The sequence below is a fragment of the Gymnoscopelus braueri genome, assembly GCF_963280865.1.
Source record: "Gymnoscopelus braueri genome assembly, chromosome: 5".
Lineage (NCBI taxonomy): Eukaryota > Metazoa > Chordata > Actinopteri > Myctophiformes > Myctophidae > Gymnoscopelus > Gymnoscopelus braueri.
Window position 1 is genome coordinate 49,706,587 of NC_137606.1, and position 20,156 is coordinate 49,726,742.

The 20,156-nt window shown below is 43.2% G+C and overlaps 1 protein-coding gene across 2 annotated transcripts; it reads right to left on the bottom strand.

Annotated features, from left to right (window-relative positions):
- Positions 1-754: 754 nt before the first annotated feature.
- On the bottom strand, positions 755-20,075 carry rnpepl1 (arginyl aminopeptidase like 1). 2 transcript variants are annotated; one of them, XM_080428969.1, is made up of 13 exons: positions 19,674-20,075; positions 18,327-18,588; positions 16,522-16,779; positions 15,677-15,817; positions 14,485-14,636; positions 13,827-13,943; positions 10,643-10,878; positions 6,459-6,572; positions 6,092-6,204; positions 5,459-5,549; positions 4,616-4,843; positions 4,231-4,373; positions 755-2,849 (listed from the first exon to the last, which is right to left on the bottom strand). In XM_080428969.1, exons 2-13 carry the CDS (start codon positions 18,555-18,557, stop codon positions 2,538-2,540), a joined length of 2,136 nt encoding a protein of 711 aa, XP_080285095.1. In that variant the 5' UTR covers positions 18,558-18,588; positions 19,674-20,075; the 3' UTR covers positions 755-2,537. The 2 variants fall into 2 exon arrangements, with proteins under 2 accessions (XP_080285095.1, XP_080285094.1); XM_080428968.1 differs by having other exon boundaries at positions 18,327-18,626.
- Between the last annotated feature and the right edge of the window lie 81 nt (positions 20,076-20,156).

Consider the following 20,156-nt stretch of genomic DNA (forward strand, 5'->3'; position numbering starts at 1 on the left):
AACGCCCTACGTGATCATACTACAGCGTCACACAAAAGTATAAAAAATAGCAGATCTGCAACCTCGAAGCGCGCGTGAAGCAACACCCTTTGAGCTTGTAGATCTGCTACTTTTGATATTTTTGCATTTGAATCCTGAAAAGTAACCGTTTCGGACATATGAGGTTTCCACTCGACAGACGATATTAGGGAGCATAAATTAAGCCTGACCCAGCTGATACCCAATTGCTGAGCAGGTCAGGATGACTGCAGTAGTAGAGGCATTTATTAATGGTATTATTATTATTATTATTAGAAACCCTGTCAAAATGGCTAATCAGAAATCCCCATTGCACTTGGGTGTTGTTCACAACAAAGTGAACAATTCATCTGCACATTTGTGAAATATGTATAACATATTTTCAAATGCTTGTAAAACATAAAATAATAAACATTTATGTTGTGGATTAGGGCTGCACGATTCTTGCTCAAATGTGAATCACGATTTTCCTCCATAAGAATTGAGATCACGATTCTCACACGATTCTCACACGATTCTCACACAATTCTCTTGTAAATATAAAAATATTAAGCCAAAGAATTATAATAATAATAATAATAATCGAGATCGCATAGGTGTCTGAATCGAGATCACGATCTTTTTTCGATTAATCGTGCAGCACTAGTGGTGATGCTACCAACATCTTTCTAAAAAAAAAAAAAAAAAAAACTTTAGCAGCCAACTAATGCTATGTTCACACTGGCAGCTCAAATCTTGATTCTTGACGTATCCAGATTGTTATCTGATTGTTTTTTTTTATCAGGTCTGAACAGCAATAAGCCACATGGAAACGAAACTTTGCTAATCACATTTGAAACATAATTCACGAGGTGGTTTGAAACGCGATTCAAATATGATTTCCAAAGACGTCTCACTCTGGACAATCGGACACCGAAGCCTGATTTCTATTTTGTCGCATGACGGTGTCACTCGTCGCCGACAATGGCGGCGGTCTACGAGCTCGCAGCGCGTCGCATCGTGACACGTTGTGAGCTTCAGTATACATGAGACCTGTCTCAATGCAGACAGGTCACCGACGTCTGAATTACACAAGTCCGATCTGATTGCAAATAACAGTGTGGACAGTCAGTCTTAAAGATGGTACTTGCAGTCTAAACAAAGCCTTAGATCAGTGGTTCTTAAACGTTTTAATTTCAAGGACCCCCAGTTTGATATGCGTTAGGCCACGGACCCCCATTCGATACAAATTTCTATCTCTTGGATAGAATCTATACTATAAAATCTTAACTCTCAGAGTGTACAAAATGGAACCTGAATTCTCTCCACAGAACACCAGACCAGCCTCAGCGCAAATGCTGGTCTAACTGGCTGTAACTTAAACAGAAAAACCCCACTTTGACTGGCAGGCAGCAGCCAGTTGTTTCAGTCTGAAACATTTTGTTGTTTCAAGCTGAAAACCTCTGTTGTTTAAGGCTGTGATGTTTCGCATTTTCCAGCTGAAACTTTTCACCTTTTCACGCTGAAAGATTTTGCCCTTTCAGGCTGAAACGCTTTGCTCTTTCAGACCGAGATGTTTCGCAGATTCACCCGTAAGGGTCCATTTGGTTCCATTTGTACACTCTCTGAGTTACAGTCCCATAACTCCTCAAGGACCCCTGGGGGTCATCAAACCCCAGTTTGAGAACCACTGCCTTAGATGATTAGAACAGAGAGAATCATATATCATCATCATCAACAACAGCCGTATAGTCAAATCACACCAACCGTTAATATCCTGGTTATAAAGTCGTTAAAGGAACACTGAGAAGACACTGTGCACCATCACTGGTATTAAAGGAGCATTTCAGCCATACAGTAGGCCTACATACATAGAAATATCTATTGGTCTAAGTGTATTGCATGTACACGTACAGTAGAGTACAGTGTATGTGTCCTTGTGATGTCACTGAGAGAGGGACAAGTCTTGTGTACTGTCCAGAGAAATGAGCTCATAATGTGGGGTTCTTTGTGAAATGAGTTCCAACTGTCTATAATGCAGGGGTTCTTGCAGGGAAATTGTGACCAGTGTTGAGATGCAGTAGCAGCAGTCTGGTCTCATCAGACATCAACAAGTCAAAAACGCTGGAAACCACCTTGTCCTCACAATGTTAGAGGTGTCTGTATGTCTGTCTGTAGACACCTGGTCTACCTATCTATCTACCTACCTACCTATCGATCTACCTACATAATCTCTTTGTTAACTCTTCAAGTTAAAGAGAAAACACCCACTTTGACTGGCAGGCATCAGCCAGTTGTTTCAGTCCGAAACGATTTGTTGTTTCAAGCTGAAAACTTTCGTTGTTTAAGGCTGTGATGTTTCGCCCGTTTCCAGCTGAAACTTTTTCACCTTTTCAGGCTGAAAGATTTTGTTTGCCCTTTCAGGCTGAAACGTTTTGCTCTTTCAGGCCGAGATGTGCCGAAAACAGGCGAACCTACAAGCCGTGAGCTTGTAGGTCGGCTATTAGGTCTCGACACCGAGCACGAATGTTTCGTCGTTTTCAGGCCGAAACGTTGATGGCGGCGGCCGTAGCAGCGGTGGGCTGTGTTGGGGAGGGGGAGGGGAGGGTCTCGGGGGACGAAGGCGTGGACGAGGGGGGCGGGGTGTTGGGAGGTGGAGGTGGGCTGTTGTGATCGACCGTGGTGGTAGTGGCGGCGGCCGTGGGCGGAGTCTGGAACAGGATGTGATGTAAGGTCCGCCGGAGGTTGGGGTGGAGCCTGTCCTGCGTCTGGTAGAAGGTCTCCACGGCAACGGACCTCATGGGTCCAGCGACCAGGCCCTCATACAGCGGCACTGTGTACATCCTGGAGGTCTGGAAATTATCAATACGTTATCAATACATTATCACTGTGTACATCCTGGAGGTCTGGACATGATCGATACGTTATCAATACATTATCACTGTGTACATCCTGGAGGTCTGGACATGATCGATAGGTTATCAATACATTATCACTGTGTACATCCTGGAGGTCTGGACATTATTAATACGTTATCAATACATTATCACTGTGTACATCCTGGAGGTCTGGACATGATCGATAGGTTATCAATACATTATCACTGTGTACATCCTGGAGGTCTGGACATTATTAATACGTTATCAATACATTATCAATAATATAGCCACACAGGTTATATTTATAATACATCCACACAGCTGCTATTAATCGAGACACAGGGATAAAAAGCAAAAACAAATCTCACGACTGAATTTCTTTGTCAGGCCAAGTCTCAATCTGTGATTTGTGAAACACACTAGAGCTCCTAAACAATTAGCACAATATGTAGAATGGTGGTAGATGTTGTTTAGGTATTATCATTCTAAACCTATGTTCTTGCTGGCAGCTCCTTATCTCCATCTCTGGAAGTCCGCAACCTGGGCATTATTCTGGACTCAGTCACACATCAAATCCATAACCAAATCGGCCTTCTTTCACCTCAAGAACATCTCTAGGCTCCGTCCCTCACTCTCCGATTCTGTGGCTGAGACCCTCATTCATGCTTCTGTAACCTCCCGCCTGGACTACTGCAATGGAGTCCTGTTTGGGCTCCAAAACAAGTACCTGGATAGGCTCCAGTATGTCCAAAATTCAGCTGCTAGAGTTCTCACCCGCATCAAGCCTTGGCAGCACATCACCCCTACCCGTAAACAACTGCACTGGCTTCCTGTTCAAATCCGCATCCATTACAAACTCCTCCTTCTCACCTACAAATGTCAAAACGCCCTCGCTCCACAGTACCTCTCAGGCCTACTCCATAAACCGACTCTGTCGCGGACTTTAAACGTTGCTTTTGAAACATCATCATTAGGGTTTTATGGAAGATGCTTCTGAACATGTATTCTATTGCTAGTTTGACGGCTTAATCTTAATAATAATAACCGAAAATTGCCAATCTACACAACGTGTCGCACCTTGTACATTGGCTATTTTCTGTGTGCGCCATGCTTCCATAGAACACATGCTGGCTTCTATGGAAATCCAAATGGTCAGTCGTGGTGACTGAGAACTTTAATCAATGAGTGCGTCTACAGAGGTGATCTTTATCAATACAGCCACACAGGTGATATAAATATAGGTGATATATATTGGATGGTAATGAAAGCCGATTCCCAGCGACCGACAGTAGAAGACTGTGGTTGTACTAGTCAGGTCAGATGTGCGGTGTGTTTAGAAGGACAGAGGTCTTACGTGTTTGTGGAGGAAGGCTCGAACTCGTGGCAGTTCAGGATAGAAACCGTTCCTGACGATGATCTGGAGCCATCGGATCTGAACCTCAGCATTCAGACCATCAAACAGACCAGAATAAGAACCTGTGAGACCCACCATGACCTCTACACACAAAAAAAAAGTTTTTGTCAACTGTTCTGTGAAGCATTCTGTCAAGTCTACCAAATTCATCCATATTTTAACATAATTCTGCATTACCGTATGTTTCATGTTTCTATTCAATTGTCCAATGTGTGGCCCTTTGCTCACTTTATCGAAGTCACCGTGGCCCTCTGGGAAAATATGCTGCCCACCACTGGTCTAACAGTCGTAGTAGACCTGTAGTAGAGAGTACTACTTTATTTACCATGTATGAGGGGGGAGTGGTCCAACAGTCGGTCCAGGAACAGGACAGTTTGGAAGGTGCTCCAGGAGGAGAGGTCAAAGGTGGCCAGACGGTGGGGGTCAGGGGGGTTGGCGCCCCCCCACAGCTCACACAGAGCGCTGACAGGCTGCGTCAGAACGCCCCCTGCTGACACGTCAGGCTCGCACAGGGGAGGACCACACTCGTTTAACCACCGCTCAAACTCCATACCTGAACACACACACACACACTTGTGTTACTATACAATAATAACCCTAAGAAATGACATGTTATGTATTTGGCAGCGGACCCCCCCCCCATCTGAAAAAGTTGTGTCACACAAAATCTCCAGAAGAGGAGATATGTGTAAAAAAAACACATCAATTATTCAAAATGTTTCAAACACGTTCAAGATTTTTTTAAATGTTCAAAAATAGCAGACGTACAAGCTCGCAGTGTGGCATGAAGTGACGCGCTGTGAGCTTGTATATCTCCTATTTTTGAGAACCACTGTTCTAAATCTTAAGAGCTTTCTGAAGAGAGAGAGAGAGAGAGCGAGAGCGAGAGAGAGAGAGAGAGAGAATATAATCAGGCAGAACTCCAAACACAAAGCCCTAAGCATAACCTCTAAATGTCTAATCTTAAACCCAACCGGAATGATTTCCTAATTGTAAGTCTAAAAATGTATCATCTTGTGAGGACCAGGAACATTTTCGTCATAAGGTCTATTACTCAAATTCTACTATACTTGTGGGGACATTTGGCCCTCACATGTATAGCAAACCCACTCGCATGTACAAATAAAGACACACACACACGCACATGAACAAACAAAAACACACTAACCTTGTGTGCGTATGTGGGGGAAGAAATCCAGGTAGTAGTCTATTAGATCCTGAGCCAAAACACTGCTGAACTTAAACTCTGAGATATATGCCTGTACACAACACAGACACAAATAAAAACAGAACACAGTGGTTAACATGGGACTAAGCGGGACAGTTTTTTGTTTTGTATATAATTTGTGTGCATTTCCTTCAGTGTGTGTGTAATAATAATAAATGTATCGTTGTTATATTGTAATGCCTGTTTTGTTTCATGTTTTTTTTGGGAGACTACGGATGGAAAGTAGCTTTCTCTAAATCCGGCATATTTACACTCATGTGTATGTATTACACCCGTCTTGTGTTCATTAATGCACTGTCTCGACCAAATAAATTCATAAAGTAAAGTAAAGTAAATGTGTCCCCTATTGTTGTTAAGATATTGGCCAAGTGACTTCAGTGATGCATGCGGAACCTAGTTTCTGACCACATCACTACCGTGCCAATAATGACGGCAAAGCACACCCTCTTGTGTAATACTGCTTATGCATGTTTCTCCATTATGTGTTATGTCGTGTGTGTGTGTGTGTGTGTGTGTGTGTGTGTGTGTGTGTGTGTGTGTGTGTGTGTGTGTGTGTGAGAGAGAGAGTTTCACCCTGAGGAAGCTGTCAAATCGTTTGGTGTCTCCACAGAGCTGGGACAGATAGTAGACAAAACAAAACCCCTTCTCATATGTAAACAAATTCATCAGACTGCTGGGATTTGTACCTGGGGAGAGGAGAGGAGAGGAGAGGAGAGGAGAGGAGAGGAGAGGGAGAGGAGAGGAGAGGAGACAAAACGAGAGGATACGGTACCCTGTTAGGGCTGGGAACACAAGCAGGCCTTGACAAAGGGTCAATTATTAGGAAAGATACCACCTCTGCGAGCCAAAACTCTTCGGCATCGCAACACGAGGATGATGTGCATCCTCACGCCTTTATCTGTGCATGCGTTAGTGTGCGTGTGTGTGTTACTGTATTTACCTGGCTCAAATTTGACCTGTAGTTTGCTGACAGGGTTGTTGTCTCCCAGGACACGGAGCTGTCTGTGGAGAGCGTCCAATCGGAAGACAGTTTCCAGACAGGTAAATGGCTCACCTGGAGAGGGCAGAGTCAGTCAGCATTAACATTAAATGTATTGAGCCTCGAATCATCGTCGACTTAGTGGGGAAAACTTGCAATTGATTGTAAAAAATCGATTGCAATCGATTGCAGTGGCTACTGGTCAATGTTTTACAATGTCAATTCAACCAAAGCAGTACACGCTGACAGTCTTTGATACACCGCTGTGTAGGCTACGTTGAGTGTGAAACACTTCTGCATGACAGTAACATTACTGACGAATCCATCTTTATCCCAGCCTTTTCATCCAGCCTGGAGCATAAATCCATGCTCAAGCATGCTGTCAGATTACCGTCCGGTAGACTACATAAATAGTAAATGGTGCATTTATATAGCGCTTTTTATCCAAAGCGCTTTACATAGATTGTGCATTACATTCACCCATTCACACACACATTCATACACTGATGGCGGAGGAAACCATGCAAGGCACCAACCTGCTCATCGGGAGCAATTAGGGGTTCAGCGTCTTGCTCAAGGACACTTCGACATAAACTCTAGGGGAGCCCGGGATCGAACTAGGAACCTCCCAGTTGCCATCCGGCCACTCTACCCCTGGGCCACTGACGTCATTGTCATTGTTTCATGTGTGACACATTCAAGTAGAACTGACAGAAGGTGCAAGTCAGGTAAAATAACATGCTACTCTGCAATAGTTTTACTATAGTTTTCCACTCTTCAATGTCAGTTAAACTCTGAGACATGAAATAAATATTAGCTCACATTACCTTTTGTAAGCTTGTTCTTAACAATTGGCGGCAAGCGCCCTCTTGTGGATATAGCAGTACTGACCAGTTCTAACATTACATACATAATATGTGCATCGTTTTCTGTGTATAATATAATAACAATCAAATATAGTAAAAAAATAAGCCAATATATTTAAGTAAGGTCGACACCCTAGTCAGTAGATGTAGGTAGCTGTAGTAATTCTACCGTAGGCTTCATTAGTAGGATTGGTAATTGCAATGGTACTGTAGGACTCACTAGTAATAGTAATCCTACAGTAGGCCCCTGTATCGTAATAGTAGTAGGGGCCGTGTTCACAGAGAATACTTTAATAAAACATTTATTGTCTATTTTAAAATCACACGACACCAACACCATAAAAAAGCGCATTGTGGTCCAACAGAGAAAGCCTATTGAGCTGAGCAGCGCTTAAGATATCATGTCCACAGCGCTCTCACACAGCGTGATGCCCGCACTCACTGTCCAACCTATCAACCATTGAGGTGCTCACTGCTCATCCTGTCTGCGTTATCATCACAAATAGCTGAAACAATGTAACAAGACCAGGAGACCTGGTTCTGCCAGACCCAGAATAAATTCCTTATTCCTTTTATGCCCATGTATGGACGAAAGGGGGACGAAATTGGCTGACTCTATTCAGCACTGTGATTGGCTAGCGAGACACATGATGACATTAATAACCTATAAATAGTATTATGCACTTCAAAAAAATCATTTTTGGGCGGTGAAACCGCCCCTATAAGTGAGATTTGGAAAAATGTACAAATATCTTGGGCAGTGAAACCGGCCCTAAAAGTGAGGTTTGGAAATTTGTACAATTATCCTGCGCTGTGATTGGCCAATCACAATCTATTCAGGACTGTGATTGGCCAGTGTCACATGACACATGTGCATAGCCCTATATAAGCAACCATAACTTAAAAAAAAACAAATTATTGTTTTTTTTTAAGTTATGGTTTTGTCCATCATAAAGTGTGTTTTACAAAAGATAAATGTATTTATCTTTTGTACATGATTGATCGACTCCATTCAGTATTGTGATTAGCTAGCAAGACACATGCTGACACTAAGTGGCTCTTTCAGATCAAAGCATATATATTGGTTGACTCCATTCAGTATTGTGGTTAGCTAGGAAGACACCGCCCACTTCACACAGGGTGTGATTTTTTAAAAAAAAGTGAGCTCCATCACTACGAAACTTGAACCCTCTTTTATGCCCATGTATGGACGAAAGGGGGACGAAATTGGCTGACTCTATTCAGCACTGTGATTGGCTAGCGAGACACATGATGACATTAACCCATTGATACCTGGAACGCATCTGTGTCACTTTAGATGTCTTCGGCTATTCAAAAACAGCAGATATACAAGCTCATAGCGCGGCACCGAGTGCCGCGCTACGAGCTTGTAGATCTGCTATTTTTGAAAAATCTTGAAAAAAAATGTTTTAGTTTTTTTCCAAAAAACTGTTAAAATTTTGAAAACATTTTAAAAAATCGCCTCAGGTCTTAATGGGTTAATAACCTATAGGGACAAAGCCTCATGTAGGCCGACCCCTTGGGTCTGGCAAACATGAACTTCTCATGGCTGTAGTAACAATTCAATGTCAGGTCGTAAATTATTGGGTTGTCACATACAATCAGGAGCATCAAATGACCGGCGCACCTTTCCAAAAGTTTAACTGTTTCCAGCTTGAAGCGCCCAGGGTCAAAAACTCAAAATGCACTCCTTAGTAATCCTACCATAGGCCTCAGTAGTAACAGTACTCCTACCGTAGGCCTCAGTAGTAACAGTACCATAGGCCTCAGTAGGATTCATGGATTAACCCATTGAGACCTGAAGCCGATTCTACATGTCTCCTAAATCCCAACAGTATTCTGAAAAACCTATGTTTCTATATCAGTGGCTACGTGACAACCAGGAATAGATTGGTGACCACCGGAGAGACGGGTGACAGCCGGAATGTAGACGGCATCCGGGAGCAGTTTGGGTTGGCGCCCCAGTCTGTGTCTTCCGTGAGGAAGAAGCCCAACAAATCCACGGTGAGGCCTTTGGGAGGACCATTCAAGTAAGACGCAAGGGAGCCTGCAGTACCACCACGGGCCATGGTGGTCATTGCAGTACCATCACGGGCCAAGACACCATCACACCAGAATGAAATGTTTGGAGCAGGGGAGTCTGGTGCAACGCTCAGGTCCTGGACCTGGTGAGACGAAGGAGGAGCCCGGCCAGGAGACAACCCACAGAGCCTAGTCCCTCCACGTGCCAGAGCCTCCCCGAGTCCCGGCAGAGTATTTCCGGAGAAGCGGACTGAGTGGCCCTGTCTTGCCCTATAGGACTGACCGTGGGTAGCTACTGGGACGTAAGTCGGGGCTTGATCAACCCTGGCTGGGTCACCTGGGTGAGGGTGTATGTTGCGAGACCCGAAACATCCTATGACCCCAGGCTACAACACTGATGATACGTCCCAGGTGCATCCATGTGATGTTTTTCGTTATAGTTCTCAATCTTTTTCATGTCAAGGACCCCCAAACTTATATGTATTTGGCCGCGGACCCCCATCAAAATATCTTGTTCCAGGGACCCCCCAGAAGCAAAGATTTGAGTTAAAAATGTTCGCCTTAAAAATATATATATTCAAAGATTGGCACACATTTTCACGATTTTTCAAAAATAGCAGATATACAAGCTCGTAGCGCGGCACTCGGTGCCGCGCTATGAGCTTGTATATCTGCTATTTTTGAATAGCCCAAAGTGTAAAATAATGCTTTTGAGCTCAAATCTAAAAATGACACAATTCCAGGTCTTAATGGGTTAAAGCACAATAAAATCTCACGACTAAAAAGGTTTGTCCTAATGTCCTAATGTGCGATTTGTGAAACGGTATGAATGGAGCGTACCCCCACACTAGCGCTGATCCCTAAACAATTAACACAATATGTAAAATGATGATGTTTTAGTAGCCCATTATTGTTCCTGCCGTTTGCATACTGCCGATCAGGTGTAGAAATCACAGATTGAGGCTTTAGCCTTTGCTTTTTTATGAAATATCCGAGACCATTAAGAATTTATGGAACATGCGTCTGAACATTTTGCTAGTTTGACCACTTCAAATGCTCTAATCTTAGATTAATAACCAAAAATAGCCGATCTACAAGCGACGCATTGAGAGCTTGTAGACAGCCTATTTTTGCTGTGTGCAACATACTTCCATAGTAGACATGCTGACTTCTATGGAATCCAAGTGACTGTAGTTGCGACTGAGAACTTTAATCCATGAGTATTAGTACTCCTACCGTAGGCCTCAGTAGTAATCCTCCTCTGTGCGTAGGTGGCCAGGCCCTCGCTCAGCCACATGTCCTCCCAGGTGGCGTTGGTGACGGCGTTTCCGAACCAGCCGTGAGCGATCTCGTGGATGACGTCGATGAGCAGGAACTCACTGCTCTCCAGGATGGAAGCGATGATGAACGTCAGGCACGGGTTCTCCATGGCGACGATGGGGAAGGACGGCGGCAGGAACACGATGTCACACCTGAGGAGAGATCAATTACACTAATATAAGACTGTTTTTGACCAATCAGGCCAGGCGCACTGGAAGTCATTTATTCCAAGGGGGGCTGGGCTGGGCGCTTCGCGCACGATTTTCCCCCACTTTTTTTTCGAGGTTTTTCACATTTTTCACATTTATTTCAAAATTTTCAACAAATATTTGATTCCCCAAAGTTAAATACATCATTGTTTTAATATATATGTGTGTGTATAGACTTTAAAATTATATGTATTTTTTTAATTTTCCACACAAATATATATTAACACATTAACTGCCAAGACCGTAGTCCTACGGGCCGTTAAATCCAACTGTTAAGCGCCGAGACCGTAGCCCTACGGGCTGCGGTCTTTTCGCGCATGCGCGGTCCGGGTGCACTTTCGGATTTTTTTTGATCCACTTCCGTTTCCGGTTTGATGACAGGAAATAGAATTATTTGGGATCCGGTTTTGACGAGCACGCCCGCTCCCATTCTACAGACGAAACTGAAACTCAATTCTCTTCCTGTAGTTTTTTCTCCTCGCATTTCACTGTTTAACGCAGGGGTGTCAAACTCATTTTGGTGTCCGGGCAAGATTGGTCAAATGGTGACTTGAGGTGGGCAGACTGGGCACGCAGACACGGAGACACGCATGCACGCTCATGCACATTCAGTTATACATCATTGTTTTTCAGTCTGTTGTCTCAGTCACTGCTATAACTACAGCATATCACTTTAAAAAATGTTATGAAGATTATATACAAATTTATTATTATTAATTAATTAATTGCACGTCCCACTGGAAGGAGACCCCGGGGCAGACCAAGGACCAGATCGGGGGATTACATCTCCACACTGGCCTGGGAACGCCTCGGGATCTGTTGCCCCCGCGACCCGCTCCGGATAAGCGTTTGAAGAATCGATAGATGGATTATAAAAAAATGCTAAATATTTTCAGTAAATAGCTACAGTACACAACATTATTTATTTTTTAGGCCTACTATCAGCAATGCAACTCAGACAATGAACTCAGTTCAGTCGTTTTTATTGAACAATAACGAAAATTCAGAAAATGTCAATGAATCAAAATAATGACACTATTTTTTAGAATAGAAAAGAAATAACCCTAACAGTAAAAGCTCAGGTCAAAACAACATCATTTTATTTTATTTATTTTTTTACAAAAAAATGATGTACCTGACATCTCTTTGCTTTAACTGACCTGTCAACATCAGGGACCAGGTTCTGAGCAGTAGTAACTTTCATAATGTAATAATTACTATAAAATAGTAAAAAAATGTATCACTTGCACTACATTTTAAGTGACCTTTTTACTTTTGGAAAATAATATTGAAGAAACTGTTAACTGGTTAATGTGTGTACTGTCACTTTAAAAGCGCAATTTATACTTCATCGTACAACAGTGTCACGCACCAAACATGGCCGATCTCCAAGCTCACACCGTGTCTGTTCGCACCACGTTGTGAGCTTGTAGATCAGCCATTTTCGGCAACGATAGACTGAGAAGACAGCGCACATTGAATATGTCACACTAGGCGACACTAGTCATTCATTCGTGTTTTTAAGAGTTTCCTAAACAGATTATTATCATTTGGATTATTAAAATTGTCAACGGAGACAGAGGACGAGTGAAACTTTTGAGCGTTTCACTCGTAACGGCCGTTATTCCACCGCACATGTAAACACAACGACGCAACCACCCGTACAAATGGAACCAAATGGACCCTTACGGTCCCCTTAAAGAAGCGATGTTACGATGTGAGCCAATAAAATTCCTCGTCCTTGTTTCCCTGGGCAGCGCTGGTTAGCAGGGATCTATACACTTTTAGACTGACATGTTTGTGCCAGCGTAGGTGATTAGATGTATTTCTTGATCTCCTCTTGTCTTGATTGTTTAGACATGACTTGGCCATTGTTCTCACAGAACAAGTTTGGCCACTATTAGACCTTCGCAGTCAGAGGCAAGGGGGGTTGGGGGGATAACTGCCTGCCGGCTCCGCCGTTTTTTTTCTCTTTTTTTTCTCTCTCGTTTTTTTTCCATTAGAGCTAGTATGAAAAGGTGTTTTTTCAAATCACTTCGCGGGCCGCAATGGACCTTTCCGCGGGCCGCAAAATGCCCGCGGGCCGCGAGTTTGACAAGCCTGGTTTAACGTAATCCGCTCTAACTCAAACATGGATGCCCCGTTTGACACGTGGTTTTCACTGGGAGATACAGGGAGATCGCGCGGATGTAAACAGACCGTGTAGCGCTCAATCTTAAGGATTTTAACAAGATCTATGGCGACATGAAAAAAACAAAAAAACAACAAAAACACCTTGGCACTGGTGAGTACATTATGAGATTAGCCCTTGGCAGTGGATGTGTTAAAAAAAAGTTTTTTTTTTTTTTTTTTTTCCACCACCAGGGGGGCTGCAGCCCCCATAGCCCCCCCCTTCCCGCGCCACTGAATCAGGCGATTGATCGGAGCAGTGGTTCCCAACCTTTTATGCCTTATACCGCTCGAGTAGTGCAGTCACGATCATACAATTTTAGCTGACGATTGTCAGGCACATAATTGCAATTAATGGTTTAATTGAACATTGGAACATAAATATAACTTACATTTCTGTTTGCCTTATTAGGCCTTGTAAGCAAAGATTGCACGGTGCAGATCTACAAGCTCAAAACGCGTCGCTTCACGCCGCATTTCGCGCCAAGTTTCGAGCTCGTATATCTGCTACTATTGATGCTTTTGTGTGACGCTGTAGTATGATCAAGTAGGCCATTAATTGACAAAAAACACAAAAGTTAGAATATGGAGATAAGAGGTTTCTGCCAACGATATGTGACAGGCATTCCCTATAGGAGCTAGCACCCCCTAAAACAAAGGTAAGAGAGGTGATTTAGGACCCAGATATGTGTCATCGGTCGGGCTCTAATCCACTCAGTCACCTTCCCCAGAGGTACGGTCCAAACAGGTCCTCAGCCACAGCTAGCCAGCGCTCCACACTGCCCCCTAGCTTGTTCACCGCACATGACAACAGACAGGGCTCCGCCCACACACGGCTCCTGGAAACCAATTAGAAGCGAGACATTTAGAAAAAAAATCTGCCGATCATTCAAATTGAACTACTCATACAACCACAATGAAATGTATAATATTGTTGTACAATATAACCTTTTATTTAAGCATGACGTCCCACTGACATTAATGCAAATGGGTTTTTAAAGGGAGAGCAGTAGGGCTTATGCTTAATGTATACTCCATAGTACGACGGTGTTTCCTGCCGAAATTAGCACATCTACAAGCTCACATCATTACACGACAAAGTACAAATCGGGCTTAACGCCATCAATTCAAACTTAACCCATTAATACCTGGAACGCATCTGTGTCACTTTTAGATTTCTTTAGGCTATTCAAAAATAGCAGATATACAAGCTCATAGCGCGGCACCGAGTGCCGCGCTACGAGCTTGTAGATCTGCTATTTTTGAAAAATCGTGATTTTTTTTTTTTACATTTTTTTCCGAAAAACTGTTAGGATTTAGAAAATGTTTAGAAGCGGCCTCAGGTCTTAATGGGTTAATATGCATGCTAGTGAACCAGACCTGGGTCCGATGTCTGCGTGCTTCAGATCTCCTGCTACCAAGGCCACCAGGTAGGAGGGCACAGGATGCTCCATGGAGAACTGGAACACCCTGTCGCTCTTAGAATAACTGCTCCTCGTGGCACTCATCAACACTGTCACTCCTTCTGGGACCTACAACAACAATAGTATTATTTACTATCATCATAATAACAACAATAATGGGTCCTATACTAATACATCAGTGTCAGGGCCATAGACACACATGGTGGGGTTCAGTCATGTTGAATTCTACACGTGCCGTGTCCCTGACGCCAAATAATTAGACGGTACACAGTAAAGTGGTGGAAAAAGTACTCAAATGTTTTACTTAAGTAAAAGTATCAATACTGCAATGTAGAAGTACTCTGTTACAAGTAAAAGTCCGGAATTAAAAATTTACTCTACAAGCTCACAACGCGTTGCATTGCGATGCGTTGTGAGCTGGTAGATCTGCTATTTTCAAATAGCCTTGGTATAAAATAGAGCTAAAGTGGTTAATGTATGTTTTATAATGTAATAATTTATATCTGGAAAGTAACTAGTAACTAAAGTTTTCAAATAATTGTAGTGGAGTAGAAGTAAAAGTATAGACAATTGGAAATACTCCAGTAAAGTAGAAGTACCTCAAAATTGTACTTAAGTGCAGTACTTGAGTAAAAGTACCGTAATTTTCGCACTATGAGCCGCACCTGAGTATAAGCCGCAGCAGCTAAATTGAATGATTTGTACATATATAAGCCGCACTGGACTATAAGCCGCGGGTGTAAAATCCATTGATTTAGGAGGTCCCCTAGTGGCCGTTAGCTGTAAAAATCCATAGATAAGCCGCACCGTTATATAAGCCGCAGGGTCGAAAAATGGGGAAAAAGTCGCGGCTTATAGTCCGAAATTTACGGTACTTACTTTACACCACTGCTATTGATGCATCCAGGAGACGCACCTTATTTGTACTCTGATAAGGCTACAACATGAACAACACATTTATGTTAAAATCATAGGTGTTCGGGGGTTCGAATCCACGCGGTGCAATTTTGTCTATAAGAACACAATTGGCCCGTGTTTGGGGGAGGGAGGCCGGGCGGGCGGGTGATATTAGTCACTGCACATACTCCTACGGGCTGGGTGTAGGCGTTAGGGTCAGGGCCCGGTGAAGGGTTAAAGGTCGTACTCACTCTGACAGTAGCAGTGTAGGTGCTCTTGACGGCGGGCGTGTCGAAACAGGGGAAGAAGGATCGGTTGCAGACGGAGTGTCCCTGAGTGAAGACCAGAGGTCTGGTCTGTCCACATGTCAACTCAGATTCCAGCCACCACATCTGCAACACACACACACACACGTTTTAAAGATCAGTGAAATTGTGCAAATATTCTGCACAGAATATTTGCACAATTTGAGTCAAACCAGTTCACTACTACCAAGAGACAAAAGCTAAAGTGACACATGGCACAAAAAAAGAAGAAGAAAAAAAGACAAACAAAACAGAAAATGTTTGACTGTAATGACATGCCCAGAATAGGGATTTTAAGTGGTTAAACCTGTACACAATGTCATTCCTTGGGTCTGTGTAGCTCACTGGAATGTCACTTCAACTAGCGCTGTTTAGGTGTGGTTTTTATGGCGTGGCTTTTATGGCGTGGCCCTGCAGGAGTCTAGCCATCTATAAGAGGGTCCATCTGTCTGTCTGTCTGTCTGTATATGTGTGCCTGTCTGTGTGCCCTGAGCAAATGTCTTGGTTTACCAAAATGGAAATGTAGCTTGATATCATATTATTTGCTTATCGCTATGGGCTACTGTATTGCCCTAGTAATCCTATTTACACTAATAAAAAGGTCCACCCTTTATTATATGCTGCCATGGTCCAGCCAAGTACTAAGTTTTGAACTAGCCTTGTTCCTTATGTTGTGCATCTAACATATGTTGTTGCAAAAAAAAAGCCATGGGGAAGAGAGAGTGGTTCTTTTAAGAATTATTTTGGATTTGTGCCACAAAAATCGGTGTCAGCATCATATAAAGTCTTACCGCGGGTCCGTCCGTCGTGGTGTAGCGCACCGTGATCTGGAAGGTTCTGTCGGGCTTCATGGCGGCGGGGGGCAGGCTGATGCTCAGAGACGAGCCGTAGTCTGTGAACGGGTCGACCCGGTAGGTCAGCGACACCGGGGTGGCGTCGGGTCCAGAGTCGGGCAGCTTGCAGTCGACGGAGTGGATGAGCAGGGAGGGGTGGCTGTCCAGGACCAGGGTCTGTATCCCTCCAGGATGGACCGGGCTCAGATCCAACACCTGGCCAGTAGGAATGTTAATGATTAAGACCCGAGACCGATTCTACAAATGTCTTCTCAATCCTTCACATAAGTTTTATGAAAAACGTATGTTTCTATAGCAGTGGTTCTCAAACCTTTTCATGTCAAGGACCCACAAAATTATATTTATTTGGCCGCCGACCCCATCTCAAAATTATTTTATTATATTAAAAGATTTGCACACATTTTCATGATTTTTCAAAAATGGCAGATCTACAAGACACGATATGAGCTTGTAGATCTGCTATTTTTGTTTAAGTTTGTTTGTTTGTTTACACATTATCTTTTCTATTAGCTCATTCACTGCCAGAATAAATACATAAATAAATCATCCACTGCCAGCGATTTTTAAATTTTCTTACCTTTTCAAGTAGTCACAGAATATTTATCTCCAGTATGATATGTGTCACGCTGTGACAGCTGGTAGATCTGCTATTCTCTGCGAATGTAACCCCCCAGAATAGGGATGCTAGGGTTCAAGTGGTTAATGTAAGCAAAAAAGTTCCTATCACACAAAGATTTGACGGGCCCCCTGTAGTAACCCTGAGGACCCCCTGTTGAAGACCCATGCATTATTAGACTTAGGTTAATCGATAACAAGAGTTGTAATCGATCAGTTAAACGATTAATTAATATTTCTTATTATGTTTTTATTTATTCACTTTCCTTATAAAGTCGGGCTACTATTTGCTAAAAACTAAGTTGTATATTTGTTCATGTGTAAAATGTCCAGCTGGGAGGAGGCCACAGGGCAGACCAAGGACCAGATGGGAGGATTTGTATCTCCATGTTGGCCTTGGAACGCCTCGGCATCCCCAGTTGGAAGCAGCTAATGTGGCCAAAGAAGAATCTCGTCTGGCATTCTCTGCTGGAACTGTTTTCTCCACGACCAGACTCCAGATAAGCTACCGAAGATGGATACTGTCTTTTTTATTTATTCCGTTCTCAGTGCTGCAGGGTAGTCTACAAAAAGCCAACGATGTGTGAATGCTTATGTACTATTGCACATAAAATAAACCTCCTTTCTTATGGAAAACAAAAAAAAATTATGGGTTAATACACCGTTTCTTAACATCGGGTCCTGGGACCAGCAGAGGTTCAAATGGACGGGTCCGTAAAGAGTGTACAAATGTAGGCAAATGGACCCGTAAGTCCATTTCTACACTCTGAGTGTTAAATTAAAACTACAATATATGTATAAAATGGGGGTCCGTGGCCTGATGCATATCAAACTGCTGGTCCTGGAAATCCAAAATGTTGAGAAGCACTGTTTAAATAGTTCTAACTTCTAACCACGTAAACCCTCTCTAGACTTAGTAAATTGAACCCGAGTTGGCTCTTGTACTTTCCCCATCTACACCAAAATCTCTTGGCCAAAACTAGCAGTGGCGAGCTTGTAGATTGGCAATTTTTTTGCGAATGTTCCCCCAGAATATGGATGCTTTAACCCATTAAGACCTGGAACGCATCTGTGTCACTTTAGATTTCTTTGGCGAACTAACTAACTAACTAAACTAGCAGACATACCTGCCAGGCGGACATCTCCTTCATGGCGAAGTTGATCCTCAGGTCCAGGTGGAAGTGCCTCAGGGTGAAACAGTGGAAGTTGGAGGCCGAGGCCACGTCCACAAAGGGACACCTGTCCCCCGTCCCCGAGCGGAACCCCCCCCCGCCGCCGCTGGGGACCGGCAGCACCTTGCGACAGCAGCACAGCGTGGCGGGGCGCAGGTGACGGACGTCTGTCTGTCTGTTGTCCATCGTACGGCATGCAGACAGACAGACGGGTGGGCTGCCGGCAGACAGACAGACAGACAGGCTCCCTCAAACCTCAACACAAGAGGGAATGAAAGGTTTAAAGGTACAACAGTTAATCCAACTAATCGATGCAATCGATATACTGTATCGTTGCTGTCGGGCAGAAACCTCTTATATCCATATTTTAACATTGTGTGTTTTTTCGTAGATTAACGCCCAACTTGATCATACTACAGTGTCGCGTTTTCAGCTTGTAGATCTGCTACTTTTGCTATTTTTGAATTTGAATCTGAAAAGTAACAGTTTTGGACATATGAGGGTTTCCATCCGACACAGACGATATAATATAATCGATAAATGAAAAAAATGTCAAATTAAAAAGCTGATCTACAATCTCACAACCCATGATTGCAATGCGTTGTGCGCTTGTATATCAGATACATTTTTGATTATTGACATTTGAAGTCACAAAGAATAAATTGTTGATCTACACATGTGTGCATAATTCCTCTGTGAGTTCACTTTTGCTTTTCTTAGTGTGAATTCATATTACGTGTGTGGATTACAGGTTGCGTGTTCAAATTTCAAATGAGTTTGAGTGCTCACAACAAATCTACAAACTCTCGAAGTTTGCAACATATCTAGCATCATATACTATAGAGGTCCTTTCCTTCTTTACATAATCCTAGTTGAAGCGAGGTGCTAGGACAGAGCAGAATTAATAAGAGCCTGTGTGTGTGTGTGTGTGTGTGTGTGTGTGTGTGTGTGTGTGTGTGTGTGTGTGTGTGTGTGTGTGTGTGTCTCTCTGATCAGAGCACCCTTCTCAGGGCTAACTAAAACAGCACAACAGCAACACAAACACAAGCTGTCTCTTTGACGTGTATAATCTAGTCTACTGGTGTTTACTGGTGTCTACTGGTCTAGTACTGGTGTCTACTAGTGTCTACTGGTCTAGTACTGGTGTCTTCTGGTCTAGTAGTGTCTATTGGTCTAGTACTGGTGTCTACTGGTGTCTATGGTCTATTACTGGTGTCTACTGGTCTAGTACTGGTGTCTACTAGTGTCTACTGTTGCTTACTGGTGTCTACTAGTGTCTACTGTTGTGTCACAACCGTTTACCTGTTAACAAGGACGATGTTGACCTGATAATTAGCTGGTTAGCAGAGGTGGCTAATTAGCAGAAGCAGCAGATGTTGGGGTTTATTGTTAAAGTACTTTCTTGGGTCCAAGAGACTCCAAACAACACATTGTAGAGATGAACCAATGAATCAAACTAATCAATCAACAATCAAAACGCCCTCTATGTAAAATCCATCAGGTCCAAAGTTAAACTATAAGCCCCCCTTTTCTGCTCCGAATTGAAAAGAATAACCACTAAACAAACTATAAATATTAGCCTCCCGGCTCTACGAGGCCACGCTGAAAACAACAGAAACAACAGGAGAATGAAAACAGAGACAGAAATGGAGTGAAAATGTCAATGAAATGAAAGACAGGATTGTCTCTGGACGCCCTGCTCAAAACAGGAAGTAACACTGCAAAGTTTTTACTTACGGTGCCTTTTTTTGCCCTTGATCATGTGTTCTGGCAGGCAGCGGCGTT